We start from the raw sequence: 12594 nt of genomic DNA, 5'->3' as shown, positions 1-12594 counted from the left end.
TATGTGCAATTCTGCAGCCAAATGTCTAATTCCACTTATCTTAATTTTACACTGATTTAAATACATAAGTAATTATTTTTCATGGTTTTAACTATACATATATTCAGAATTTGTATAAAAACTAACATTTGTCAACATCAAGGAAATTACTAAAATAATTATCCCATATGTAAAAAATGTGAAGATGAATTCACATTGTATTTTTAAAATGTTAAAAGTAGCTATTGTTCTTTTCCCAAAGCTGGCTGTACAAGAAAAAAACCATTTCAAATAATATTACAATCCTGTTTTATATCTGTTGAGTCCCATCAAATTGCTTTATAATGAGATCAATCAAACTAATTTACATAAATACATATCGTTTATTTCATATTCAGCCCCCTCAAAAAGGGATGCTGATGCAGGACTAAGATTACTGCAACATTTTCTAAAATCATGTTTCTTTATTGTCATGAACTTAACAGCTGCAACACAACAACAAAACAATTCAAATACATATTTTCTTTCTTTGTATGCAGACAATAATATCTCCTAATCTTATTAAACTGAATCTCCTATGGGTTTTAATAACTTAAATAAAAGTTGTAAAAAGGTGATTCAAAAAATATAAATACATTTTTAAACTGGTTAATAATTACAATAATTTGTTTTAATTGGGTCTAATGGGGAAGTGATCTATATTATGTGTGTTATACTGTGTGCTCATAAGCAAACGAGTGCGTCTGGACAAAAAAAAAAGCATCCCGTTATTATGCTCTCAGTTTTGTATTATTAATGTGGTGCACAGGAAAGGCCTTTGAACAACTGGTAACATTATTAAGGTGCCGTGCACTACAAACAAAATCTTTGGCATAAAATACGACTTTCACGTAACACCACTTTTTTTTTTATCTTCCACGTGTCTAATGATTAATTCCTTCAAACGATCATGTTTATAGTACATAATTTTGCACAGAAAACATTTCATGTCACATCAGGGAACATTTTCCCCTGTGAGAATACTGTAAATTGTTGGATAAAACAATAGTTTAGATTGTCAGATAAAAACTTTTTATTTAATATTGGATATTTATTTTATTATAGAAATATAGTATAAAATAAAACGTAAAAATCAATTAATTCTGAAGTTAAAAAAAAATCCAATAAATCTTGACATATTAATAAAATAATATAAGTTATATTTAGGGCAGCTAAGGTCACTGACTTTGAGCAACTGGGTGTTCCATGTGAGGACATTATCTGCTGCTTAATTTCATATAATAAAAAAGTTTTTTTTCTATTTTTTTGCGCATGCATGATAGAGCCAGCCAGCAGAGGTGGGATTTGAGAGGCACCTCAAAGCTATGATTATCCTGAGTGTCTCTGCCCAATAATGTTACCTGCTGGGACAGCAGCACTGCTCCTCTAAATAAATTGCAAGTGGCCTTGGGCAATAAGAGGAACCCTGCTTTGATCTGCCTGACTGCCAACGAGGAAAATGTGCAGGCAGTCAATCAAGCTCTTAAGGCTTTGCAACAATGGAGCCGACCCCGGTTTATTATTTATTTTTTAAATTGATGTATTTCATTATCACAAGGTGTCTACTTGCCGGGGTAGCGGGGGGGAGGGAGGGAGGGAGAAGGAGGGGGGCGCAACATGATCAATAATTGATATGCGGTGTGAAAAAAAGCTGATTTGCTGCCTCTCCTCTGGTGCACTTGTCACTAGCTGTTGTCAGAACACATTTGGCTTTGATGACAAATTTGAAGAAGTGAACAACAGCATCGCATCTGATTACAAATTTAGCGAGTGGTGAAAGGCAGGGGCCCCCTTCTCGCCGAGGCTCTTGTTTGTTCGGGGGCGCTCAGGAGGAACGACTACCAGCCTCCGAGGTGAGTTACAGTCTTGTAAAGCACAGAGATGAGACGGGGGTTGAACTTTTTTTTGTCATGTGTCAGTAAACAGCGTGACTTGTTTGAAAGGCACCTGGATTACAGGGTGAAAAGTTGCTCCTTTAAACCTTTAAAGCTTCGGGGGCATGGGAGACACGCCACGTCAAAACAGTGCAAGCGTGGAGATGAGGAGTGAGAGCGGGTAAAAGCCATCACTCCCCCCACGGCGTGTCTGCCGAGAGGCGAAGGAGTTGTCCTGCTTTGCACGGAGTTTGGGTCACGCCGCGTGGTGGAGCATCTCAAATCGATTTAGTCAAATAAAGGAAGATGCTTGAGTGATTTGAGCAGTCCAGGTTTCCTGAAAGAGAGTACGGACGTGAAGGAAATTGAAGATTTATGACCACCTGCAGGTCATCAGAATGCAACTAAGAGAAAATCTTTTTGGTGATTTCATTGCTAAGAGTAGTTCTTAATTAGCCTAAATGTTTTTTAATTACATGTACCGAGTGGAGATTTACAACAAACTTTAAATCCTGATGGGGAAACAGTTGAACACAAAAAAAATCTCAAAGAAGGCAAAACAAACAACATATCAACAACTCAACATAATTGACAGCTGCATCCATTTGCTCGGTCCAAGCCCCCCCTCCTCCTGCTTTTCCACACTCTGTTCTTCCAACACCATTTCCTCTTTTAATTATCCCCCAGCAAAAAAAGATGGAGCACATCAGACGCATCGCGGTAAATCCTGGCCCTGGCACGGGCTCATAGTGGCTCCTGCGTCTGGCAATCCCGATAGAGCCTGCGCGCTGGCAGTGACAAGAGAGGGAGGATGCCTGGAGATTTTCTGACAGAAAGAATGGAGAGGATGATCTCTCAGCAAAAGAGGGGTCCTCATTCTGCTCCCGGCGTGGGAGGCTTTTTTTGGCGAGCGCTTTCCGATCATGCCACATTTTCAGCACCAGATTAGCCAGTTCTCAGGAGCAAAACTCACATAGACCCCCTTGTTTACACCTCAGTACCACAGTGTTTCTGTAATGACTGTTCAGTAAAAAAGAGCACATTGGAGGCACTGCGAGCGCGGCTGCTCTCCTATCTCTGCCTGCAACATTTTAGGGGTGAGACTTATTGTATATAGCGGGGTCAGAGAGACCAGGGTTTGGATTAAGGGAATATGATTTGTTTTGAATTGAAAGAAGTCTCCTCTGACCTGAAATGTGTTTTACTGAGTGAATTGCACATTCACTTTCTAATTAGGTATCAGCTACACGAATGGGTTTTTTTCTCTTTCGGAAGATGAAAAAAGGTTGCAAGTTAACTAGTGCCGGGACTGCTATCTGTCAAAGTTTCTCCCATCTCTGTGGGGCGCACATCAATCACAGAGGTCCCCCAACTGACAGTCATTCTGCGGGCTAATAGTGTCGTCATCTCCCACGCGGTTACACCGATTGCACAATGAGATCCTCGGACACAATGGAGCTGCGAATGTAGCCCCCCACTCTGTTCCCTTCTCCTTTCCTTTTCTTCCATCATTCTGAGATGAAGAGTGGAATGCTCCACAGCGGGTAGCTTTCTTCTCCTCCGGGGGGAACTGAGAAAAGCAAGGCAAGGGCCTCTGTGATGTTACTTTCCCTTCAGGGTGGGGAGGAGATGTCTTGTAGCGCAGCTAAAGATGATCATTTGAGAGCCTGTGAAACAAGGTTCCCCTCTGGAAGCCACGGAGACGTGGAGAGAGCCAAGGTCCCAACTAATGAGTTAGGGTTAGCTGATGTTCCTCGGTGATGAAAACCAGAACAATGACAATGATGGTTTTAGACATTGTATTGCACATCCATTACATGATTCTCTGAATACAAAAAGGTCAGAGGTCAGGCAACCTTGGAGGTGGTAGAGTCAGAAAACATGCTACTGCATCACACAGAGCTTGAACATGTGCTATCCAGCCAGAGCATGATTTCCCTGTCATTCTGCTGCCCCTTCCATCAAAACCCACTACAAAGACTTTCCATTTAATAGGCACGATGAAAGAAATCATTAATCTATGAATGAACACATGAGGGGAAATCTAAACATTTGTTTCTTATATGTTCCGATAAAAAAACCTTTCCTCCCGGAGTAAATATTTGCTCAAGAAACTCACAAAACAACATCCCCATCTGATAATCTGCCACAATTACGCTGCACACTGTGATGAAAGGATATCAATGATCTACTTATGTCATAGAAAAAGAGTGCGGCTTCAAACATGAAAGCTATTGAAGCCGATGAGAGTTTCAAGTCAATGAGTGATCAAAGGAGCGAAAGCTTATCAACGCTGTTCCTTAACACTGAAACAGTGTCATATGGCTCTGGGTATATGTGCTACTACCAGTAGCAGTGTTTTTGCCCTAGGAACATAATGGCTATTGTGCTTTCTGAAACCATTTGCCTTTTTTACACAGTTGAAGCTGCAAAAAAATGCACACACAAAGTGGAGAGGGGGCACGAGCCCTTTATCCCGATGAAAGGCTAAAGGATGAGACTGACCTTTCTGGCATCAGCTGGGCTTTGGGAACACAATGCATGGCGGCAACTCTTTCTGGCCTTTTCCCCCTTCAGCTCTGGGCTATGCTTACAAGCCAAAGACTCCAAGTCCAAACATCTATCATTTCATACAAAGACTGAAACACACAGATGCCCCGAACCCCTCCTTTTATATCACACAAACACACACCGAGCAGTTCTGTCTGTACATCTGCAAACAGACCGGTCTCGTCTGGCATCACAGTACAACTGCAGGCTATGGAAGCAAAGAGAGACAACATATCACTGTAGATTACATCAACACAAAAGCTTGACTTGGTCCACAGTATCAACACCGCTTTCCTTTAACAGGAATTGAATAACAATTACATTGTGACCTGTACCCACGTAGGGAATCCAAACTCACTTAAACTGGGACTGAATGAAATGTTCAAATTTTCCACGCGAGCAAGACATGAAATGAAAACCCTGACATGGTTAAGTACTAGTTTAGAGAGTGCCCCCCCACCCAAAAAAAAATGACCTAACCCACTGTATATTTTAAAAGCTTTGTTGTTGGGGGGCCACATACCTAAAGCGCCTTTGTGTGACATTTCAAAAGGCTGCATCAAAAGGTCATGGCGGAACAAGGGTCATACAAACACAGAATAGCACTTGTGTGGTGTTTTTTGGTGTGTGGGGGGGGGGGTTGTCAATTCTATAGGTAAACTCTAGCAGACAGGAGATAAGGTACCCGTGGGCGTCACACAAAGGGAACAGTGGTTGACATCTGAAAAGGTAAAAGAGTAGTAGTCCCTGACGTGTCAGAGGCCTCAACGTCAGTTGGAGAGTATAAAAGGACCTGTAAGTGTGTCTAGGTCTATGGTGCGCTAAACATCCACAACCATGGGAAAGGTATGAGCTCACATGCAACATGGCAACAGCGTTGACAGAGAAATGGAGAAGGAAAATGGCAGGATTTGGGAGCAAATATTGTAACAGGGAAAGAGGGTGATGAGAGGGACTCAAAAAGTACTCACTCAAGTAAAAATACTAGCTAGAATAGACTCTTAACTCTTTGAGAACTTATTTTTGAGGGGAAAAACACGCTTAAAAGGTGTTTAAAAGGGAATCAACAATTATATGGTATCCAAATGTGACAGATTCATTGTATTTGTGTGACAGTAACAACAAAGTTCTTCAGACTGGACGAGCATACGATGAGTTCTTTAAATAGAAGTCAGCTGAAAGGATGGCTTCAATTGCCTTGATTTTCATCTGTCAAGCTCTGAAAAATAATATACAGCAGACTAGAGAGGCTTGTACACTCGGAAGGACTCATGAAAAAGTAATGGAGTTTGTTCAAGGGAAAGCAGTGTCCCCTGCAGTCCGTTCGTGAGTATTGCAACTAGTACATTTATAGTGATGTATGCTTCTATGTACCCTTTCAAGATTATCTTCTACGAGGGCCGCAACTTCCAGGGCCGCCACTGGGAGTGCAGCAGCGACTGCATGGACACCTTCAGGCACTTCAACTGCTGCAACTCCATCCGTGTCAGCGGCGGTCACTGGGTGGCCTATGAGAAGCCCCACTACAATGGCTACCAGTACATCATGAACCCCGGCGAGTACCCCGACCACCACTCCTGGATGGGCTTCAACAACTGCGTGCGCTCCTGCCAGATGTACCCCCCCGTAAGTCAATCAAACAGACGGATTGGATTGGTAGTCCCCCCTCACCCCCACCGCTCACCTTGCACATCAAATGCCGCTTTTAGAAATGGATGTCAATCACTGGCCTTTTGATGTCATTAACAGATACTCAGGCAGGTCATAGCATGAAAGTGTCTGTTGCAAGGCCCACAAGGAGACCCAGTCAGCCTTTAAAAGGAATACGATACGCCCCCCATAAGACTTGGTGCCTTCATTCTAATTCTGTTAGTCACATTGAGTGTTTCTGGCAGTTTAGGGAGGGATGCTCCAAAAGAGTTGTTGCTCATTCTCATCTGTGAGTGAGCAAGAGTACAAGTACTCACTTGAATTCAAAGTTAGAGATATCCGCTCAGGGCTGAAAGCTCTACTAAAGTGCTCTCTAGGGTCCACGCCTACCAAAACAGCATAATAATTCTGATTTTCTTTCACAAACAGTATAGAGGATCCTACAGGATGAGGATCTACAACAGGCCCGACATGATGGGACACACAATGGAGTTCATGGACGACTGCCCCAACCTGTACGACCGCTTCCGTTACCGTGACATTTACTCCTGTAACATCATGGAGGGATTCTGGATCTTCTACGAGCACCCCAACTATAGGGGACGCCAGTATTTCCTGCGCCCCGGAGAGTACAGGGCCTGCGGTGACTGGGGCTGCCAAAACCCCATGGTGGGCTCATTCAGGAGGATGAGGACTGTCATGTAAACTTCTACCCATGCGCAACTTAAAATAAACATTTTCAAATAACTGTGTGCTTTGTGAGCTTATTTGAAAAACTCCGTGCAACATGTGTCTGATGCACAATAACACTGTTTGGTCAAGAAGCACATTTGCTTCCTGCTTAGTCTTCAACTGATAAAAGCCTTAATGATCTATTCTATCAAACACCTACTGAAACAAACCAATCTTTTTGCTGCCCTTCCTGTCCTCCCAGTCTGCATGTAGGTTTCTGGCATTCAAGCCAATAAAGGCAGATGTTGCAACTCTTATTGTCGCCCTTTTGAGAAAAGTGCAGTTGTACAGTATTTTTCCATAGACAGACAAGAGCTTTGACAGAGACAAAGCGGCTGCTGCAGCTCACCGGCCCTATAGTGCTCTGCAGTCTATACAGCCTACAGTGCTGACACGACAAAGCTTTGTTTCACATTTGCAAAGCCCTGATCCCAGCGGGGTCTATAAAGAGGTCCGGTACGGCCTGACATCTGCTCTGGACTGAACTTTACACGGTCACAATGGGCAAGGTAAGCGTGCAGCTTGAAATCTATATAGTAAAAGCAATTGAAATGTTTGATGTATAGTAGGTTGATCTTTTGCATCTAAAGGGTAAATAAAAGAATGCACTCAAAATGCTAAAGACCTTTGGCAGGTAGAAGTGTAATGGTCAGTAGTTTTAAAGGATTGTTTACAATATTTTCATAACAAACACAGGGATGTAATAAAATGCTAGAAATTGCAAAGAATCCCAGTAAAATCAATAAATAACATGCAAACTAAAGGCTTCTAAATAAGACTTAGTTATACTTAAAGCATGTCTTTGTCTTCTGTTGAGGATAGTAAAACATTGTAATTTTTCAACTGAGCTTGGGGTCTTAATTCCTGTAAAAAAAAAGAAGAAGAAAAATAGGCCAAGACTTTTTTCTGTTCATTAAAACATACCACATGCTATTCTGTATTTTATTAAACTTCTAGTACATCATTCGGGCCATTTTTTCCCTTAAGCTTATCTATTCCAAAATTCTTCACTTGCAGTTATTCTCTACAAGAACTTTGTTGGATAAAGCCAACTTGCAAACCTGGCTCAGAATACCAAATATTGTTTCAAAGTCTGAAGGGCTGGAGGACAGATAACTAGTCATGCATATAAGGCGTGTAATAGTTGTCTTTGTGGTGATAACATCCACCCATCTATCGCTTGCAGGTTATCTTCTACGAAGACAGGAACTTCCAGGGTCGTCACTATGAGTGCAGTAGTGACTGTCCTGAGATGCAAAACCACTTCAGCCGCTGCAACTCGATAAAGGTGGACGGCGGTTGTTGGGTGGCCTACGAGAAGCCCAACTATGGCGGCTACCAGTACATGCTGAACAAGGGCGAGTACCCCGACTACCAACGCTGGGCGGGCTTCAATGACTGCATCCGCTCCTGCCGTATGGTGCCACCTGTGAGTTATAACTGATGCCCTTCTCCGTTTGCACCAATGTTCTCACTACTAAAAGGTTTTCTGTGTCAGTGCCAGTTCAGGATCATTTAGTTCTCAAGCCTAGTCTACTGTTTACACCACTCTGTGCCAGTACCTGTGGCTATTTTAAAGCATCTCTTTTTAGCTTGACCTATAAAAAAAAGTTTGTCTATCAATATACGTCAACTATTCTACTGTGGTAATATAAAGTTATGTTAAATGACACTCATCATTTCTTCCCTATAGTATACTGGGAACTACAGGATGAAGATCTTTGAGCGGTCTGACTTCGCAGGCCAGAATCTGGAGCTAAGTGACGACTGCCCCGATCTGAACGAGCGTTTCCACACCCGTGACATCTCCTCCGTCAATGTCATGGAGGGCTACTGGATACTGCATGAACACCCCCATTACAGGGGACGCCAGTACTTCTTGCGTCCTGGAGAGTACAGGAGGCACAGCGAGTGGGGAAGCAACAGCCCCACCATCGGCTCTCTGAGACGCATCACTCAAGAGCTCAACTGATTCCCAGCTTTTTTATTTTACCCTTATTGAGCCCCACTGTTAAACATCCCACCCTCTTGTTCCCCTAATTCCAGCACTGTTTCAGTGTGGTCTCAACACTGTGGTGTCAAAAAGCTGAAATGAATGACGGAGGGTTTTTGTGCGTCTGATGTTTGGGGTTCTGGTTTTGTTGGGTTGCTTTGCATTGTTGGGTAAAGTTCCTCCCTAACTCAGTGCTCAAGCAATACTCAATAAATAGTGATGATCTTTTTTTGCTTTGGTTTGTCCCAGAGCAAAATGGTTTGCCTCGCCGGTCCCCAATCTCCTGTCCTACTGGAATCACAATAAAAGAAAACTTGATGAAAGTCAACTAAAGGGAGCCTTTGTTCATTTTTCTATTGACTACTACAGCTGTCACTATAAAAAGATCAGGGGGATATGGCTTTTCATAAATCTGAGGAATAGTTTTCTCTTTAGTATTGTGATTGAACTTAGTTTCATCGGGCCACAGAGTTAGATCGAAGTGTACCCACCGAGGTCCTAGACCAAGACCGAGAGTTTCTACAGTTTGCCGTGATATCGTCATTCCACTTACACAAAGAAAAATTATCAAGGAAACAGAAGCTTATTCTTTGAAGTTTGATATTAAAGACAAAAAAAAGGGGTATCTGAGGATGAGCATGTAGGAGTCTTTATGAGATCACATGGTACAGAGTAAGCGCGTTGGGTCCATGAAAGATGCCCATATTAGATCCACATCACAGGGCCAGTGCCAACTCAAAGAGTTGGAGTCAAAGTGGTCTGGTATTAGCCCCGAGCATCAAGCTCTCTCAGAACAAAAAACAAAACCCAGTCCACATCCCTGCTCATGCATTTTTCATCAGCCAAAGATACTGAACCCTTTCAGAAATAAATATCAATTATTGAAATTGTTAATTAGACGCTGCGTAATTGGCAAAGATACACATGAATAAATAACTTTGACCATTAATTATTGATTCAAAAAAAAATTTAAGCCCAGTGGGAAGTGCATTTGAGTGTCTCTTAAGATCAAGCACAACAAGAAATACGAGTTTTGGCCTTGAGTAATGTCCAATTAAAGGATTGTCGGCTTTGCTGTACAAGTCCAGTGATTTGCCCTCATCATCCTTTTTTATATCCGTGGACAACAATACCCAGCAGACAACACAACATCAACAGGGTGCAGCATGGGATCTGATCAGCTGGGGTCTGGGGGCAATGCCAGATAAGAGATGAGAGGAAAGTTACAGGCTGCCAGATCTCTCAGCCGTAAATGGAAGTTAATCTAAGGTCATGAAGGGGCAGTGTCTTCAAATATTAACCATGTTCAGGAAGTAAGTACTTAAAACTTACACAGAACTACAGAAAACAAGCCATTTGTGTTTAAAGTTTATGGTTATAAAACCATGAAAGCTTCACATAAAAAGAACAGTAAAGGCAAATAACCTGAAAACTCAGGCTTGTTTAAATATTCAATACAGCCATATTGCAAAATCTACTAGTTCTACTGCATTTTCTGCTTATAATATCATTGAAATCTGTCCTTAGAGCCAAAAAGTTGGTACATCAGCAGAGGACAGAAATGGGGTGACCAAAAACAGCATGACTATATAGAATAAAAAGTTGTTGACTTGGATTCAAACATGGAGCATGAGACACTTTGGGAACAATTTAGCTGGGAATTTTGACAGTCAGATATAGAGGATCGCAGTTTATTGCCAATATATGATTATTTCTTGGACTGTCCACGACTAAGGCTGGGCAATGTGGCTAAAATCATCCATCACGATATAGGTAATTTCATATCTCGATAATGATATATATCACGATATGGCATGTTTTCTGGTAATTCAATAAATAAGTAGTCTATATGAAATATCCACATGTTAAAGCTTATTTTTGTGTGAATTAAAAACTTGACAAATGAAAAGCACTGAATATTTTCCTCATTTTAAGAAGTGCAAAGAGTGTAAAATGAACAGGAATGTTTTAAGTGAAATTATAGAGGAAAAAATAAATAAATATAGGCCAAGCTTATATCAGGATTACAGCGAGATAGAAAAATATATGCGATACTACATTTTTATATCGTTTTGATGATATACATCGTCAGATTGCTCAACCCTACCCTCGACCAAAGAAATTCTCAGTCGACTAACACGCATAAGATTTTGTCGACTAATCGATTAGTTGATTTAATCGACTGAATTTCTCCGCAAAGATTCACACAAAAGCACTTTAAATCTTGTTTACCAGAGATGCGCTCATAAGTTTCTTAGAAATAAGTCATTCAGCATGAAAAAGGCATAAAAAAACGACTGATCGACTAAAGAAATCTTAGTCGACTAAGACCAAAACGACCGAATAGTCGACTAATCGTCTAAGAGGGGGCAGCCCTATCCACTTTAATACAAAATCCACTTTAAAAGACTTTAAAGTAAAACAGAGAAATTTCAGTCAGCAACCTAAAAATGGAAGCCTTCCACATCACAACAAAACACTCCTCAGTGTCCCGTTAATACTTAAAGTAGAAAACTGGTGTTAATAAAGCATCTGGGTATACACAATAGGTACCGTTACTGTAGCAAACAACTTTGATGTAATATTGTAAAATACAGTTCTATAAAACACTGAGCATCAAACAGGCAATACTCAATGTCCCTGGATTGTTCCTTCTCTACCTCAAGTCATTTAGATGATATTTTCAATCGCTTCACACATAAAAAGGACAAAAGAGTGAGATCCGAGTTTTGTCTCCCTCTTCATCTCTGAACCCTTTGGACTTGGTGATGGGAGGCTGATTGAAGGGTAAGTAGTGCGTTTTAGAGAATGAATTCTTTAGATGCTGGAAGAGAGAGAGAGAGAAAACGAAAGAAACAGAGAAACCCAGAACACAAGCCTGTGATTCCATTATTAGTCTCAGTTCTCCTTCTCCCTCTTTTCATTTCTGATGGCTGGATAATTAAACCTCTATAGTATTGTCTTCCATCTTCTTTGCCCCACTTCCAGCAATGCGAATTCCCCCATGGGCAACTTTAAAAAGGCCCTTTTTAGACATCTGTTTTTCAGATCAGCACGACTTTTTTTCCCCCCATTAATTTGTGTTCTTTGTGAAAGTAGAAAGACTAGTGCCAGGACAGAGATGAACATACGTGTAAAAAAAAAATCTTCAACAATTCAACTGAGCAAAAAAAAAAAAATCAAAGAAAGTAAGAAAAAATATCCAAATATTCTTTTTCAACCTGTTTTTTTTTATTCTACAATACTGCTATTATACAACCCAAACCAAATCCTTAAGTGTGCGTTGCAAGACATCAGATAGGAGCTCAGAGGCTGGAATGTTACAGAGCTTAATTTAAAAGCAGTCGCGTTCTCCCCTCCAGCTTGAAGGAGGCAGCTTGTCAATTACTGTTCCTGCTCTGACAGAGGCTCTGGGCGCCACAATGAACAGGCAGGAACGCAGCAAAGCATGGAAAAATGAGCACAACTTGTAACAATGATCAAATAAATAAAAAATGGTAAATAAAATGGATGCATACAAGTATTCTAACTTGCACTGCTATAAAACAAAACGGGCAAATACTTTTGTATAAATGTTCACCATGCTATAAATTCACGTAAATTAAGTTTTAATACTGAAAATCTGAATCTGTAACACACCAGGATTAGGTTAAACTGAGCATTTTTTTCTACTAATAAATGCCAATTTGGAGTGTTATTAGTTCCATGTCTGAAATCTAAATACCAGCACCTCATCTATGCAGAAACATACAGAAAATTAAACCTGGAATTACAGCA

At 41.0% G+C, this 12594-nt stretch overlaps 3 protein-coding genes across 10 annotated transcripts in view; 2 read left to right on the top strand and 1 right to left on the bottom strand.

Annotated features, from left to right (window-relative positions):
- aldh18a1 (aldehyde dehydrogenase 18 family, member A1) overlaps nt 1-12594 on the bottom strand; it is a 75610-nt gene that overhangs the window by 47505 nt on the left and 15511 nt on the right. The gene's annotated exons all lie outside the window — the stretch shown is intronic.
- On the top strand, nt 5208-6840 carry crygmxl2 (crystallin, gamma MX, like 2). 2 transcript variants are annotated; one of them, XM_037755414.1, is made up of 3 exons: nt 5208-5288; nt 5826-6068; nt 6522-6840. In XM_037755414.1, the coding sequence occupies exons 1-3, from the start codon at nt 5280-5282 to the stop codon at nt 6795-6797; spliced, it is 528 nt and encodes a 175-aa protein (XP_037611342.1). In that variant the 5' UTR covers nt 5208-5279; the 3' UTR covers nt 6798-6840. The 2 variants fall into 2 exon arrangements, with proteins under 2 accessions (XP_037611342.1, XP_037611341.1); XM_037755413.1 differs by lacking the exon at nt 5208-5288 and having other exon boundaries at nt 5811-6068.
- On the top strand, nt 7193-9145 carry crygmx (crystallin, gamma MX). 2 transcript variants are annotated; one of them, XM_037755415.1, is made up of 3 exons: nt 7193-7333; nt 8011-8253; nt 8518-9145. In XM_037755415.1, exons 1-3 carry the CDS (start codon nt 7325-7327, stop codon nt 8794-8796), a joined length of 531 nt encoding a protein of 176 aa, XP_037611343.1. In that variant the 5' UTR covers nt 7193-7324; the 3' UTR covers nt 8797-9145. The 2 variants fall into 2 exon arrangements, with proteins under 2 accessions (XP_037611343.1, XP_037611344.1); XM_037755416.1 differs by lacking the exon at nt 7193-7333 and adding an exon at nt 7452-7472.

This window comes from Sebastes umbrosus, chromosome 20 (genome assembly GCF_015220745.1).
Source record: "Sebastes umbrosus isolate fSebUmb1 chromosome 20, fSebUmb1.pri, whole genome shotgun sequence".
NCBI classification, from domain to species: domain Eukaryota; kingdom Metazoa; phylum Chordata; class Actinopteri; order Perciformes; family Sebastidae; genus Sebastes; species Sebastes umbrosus.
This window is presented reverse-complemented; position numbering and strand designations above follow the sequence as displayed.